We start from the raw sequence: 1,577 nt of genomic DNA, 5'->3' as shown, positions 1-1,577 counted from the left end.
TCCAGGTGTCTTGTGTTTTGTGACAGCCCCATTATGTGACCGCTAACATTTTTTTCAGACCACATCCACTTTGAGTTCACTCACAGCCCTGTCCCATTCACGCCCCCCTCACTCAACATCTTGCTTTGAGAGCTCTCCAAACGCGCTGCGGATATAGTCAAACGTATTAACGGCACGTATTAATAATAATAAAGTAACAATGATAACGACATTATTTATTTCTGTTTGTTGCAGGAAAGCCTCAACGAGTCTCGCAGCTCGTTTACGGGAAGGCCCTGCGGTGGGGGGAGGTGGTGGTGTGGGGGAGGGTGCTAATGGGACGTGGTCTTCAGAAGAAGTAAAGATCGCCACGTGGAGCTCTGCTCACAGCCGGGACGAGCTCCGTCACACGTAGACGCTGACGGCGCGTCCGTTGGGGGCGTTCGCGTCGAGGAAGTTGACTTTGGCTTTTCTCGTCGACGACGACGACGAACTGAAGGAGGTCTCGGGCGACACGAGGTCTCGCTGCGGCACCGTCTGAAATTCGGACATCTCGACGCGCCGCAGCTGCTGCAGCTGCTGCTGCTGCTTAAAGAGGTCGCCCGCTCCGGGCGACTCGGCGGGCGGCAGCGGCCGTGCGATGCGACGCACGGAGCGCGCGGGCGGCCCGCGGCCCGGGCGCTTGGCCAGGCACGCGGCCACGGCGAGCGCGAGGCCGCCCGCGAACAGCAGGAAGGAGGCCATCCAGCCGGCGAAGAGCGCCTCGCCGAACTCCCAGCGCGGCACGTAGTCCGGGATGTTCTCGTCGAAGAAGAGCGCCACCGTGTCCACGGCCACCGTGCACACGGGGGCCATCACGGCGGCGCTGGCGACGAGGAAGGCCAGCGCGCCGGCCAGCGAGGCGGCGCGCTTGTGCGTCGTGTTGCCGCCGCCGCCGAGGAAGGTGGTGCACCTCATGCCGAGCGCCGTGAGCAGCGTGCCCACCAGGCCGAGCACGTCGGCGGCGCACATGAGGATGCGCGCCATCTGCAGCGTCGGGATGAGGTCCATGAGCGACTCGTAGTCCCGGCACTGGATGTTGTCCCCTTGGTCGACGCACGAGCCCCAGAGGCCGATGAGAAAGTTCTCGGCGAGCGGCGCGATGTCCGAGTTGAGCGACTGCCAGTGGGGCAGCACCGTGGTGACGCAGGCGAGGAGCCAGCCGCACACGCTCACGGCCAGCCCCACCAGCTGCAGGTCGCACACCCGAGCCATTGGCGTCCCGCGAGCCCGCCCGGCCGCCCGCCCGCCTCCTTTGCCGCCTCTCGCCCTCTCCTCTGCCTGCGGGGTCCGAGCGGTGGGGAGGAGAGGGCATCAACGCGCATCGCACGCGCGCGTTTGACAGCGGCCTTGAGTGTACTAATAGGGGTTTTCCCCTTTTTTCTGGCAACAAAACTGACACCTTTTGCAAGGAATCATGCTTACATTAACCACAATACTTGCAGTCTTTGAACTGTGCGCCTTTTGGCGTCATCTGGTCGAACACCATATGAGACTAGGCTCTAAAGAAAGCTGTCTCTGGTGTGGACCAATCAGTTTCAAAGACAATACATAAATTA

The 1,577-nt window shown here is 61.9% G+C and overlaps 1 protein-coding gene across 1 annotated transcript; it reads right to left on the bottom strand.

The window, feature by feature from the left end:
- Positions 1–272: 272 nt before the first annotated feature.
- LOC144937509 (claudin-24-like) lies at positions 273–1,273 on the bottom strand. Its single transcript, XM_078864753.1, has one exon. The coding sequence runs from the start codon at positions 1,231–1,233 to the stop codon at positions 385–387; it is 849 nt and encodes a 282-aa protein (XP_078720879.1). The 5' UTR covers positions 1,234–1,273; the 3' UTR covers positions 273–384.
- Between the last annotated feature and the right edge of the window lie 304 nt (positions 1,274–1,577).

Source organism: Lampetra fluviatilis, chromosome 19, assembly GCF_964198595.1.
Source record: "Lampetra fluviatilis chromosome 19, kcLamFluv1.1, whole genome shotgun sequence".
Taxonomy (NCBI): domain Eukaryota; kingdom Metazoa; phylum Chordata; class Hyperoartia; order Petromyzontiformes; family Petromyzontidae; genus Lampetra; species Lampetra fluviatilis.
This window is presented reverse-complemented; position numbering and strand designations above follow the sequence as displayed.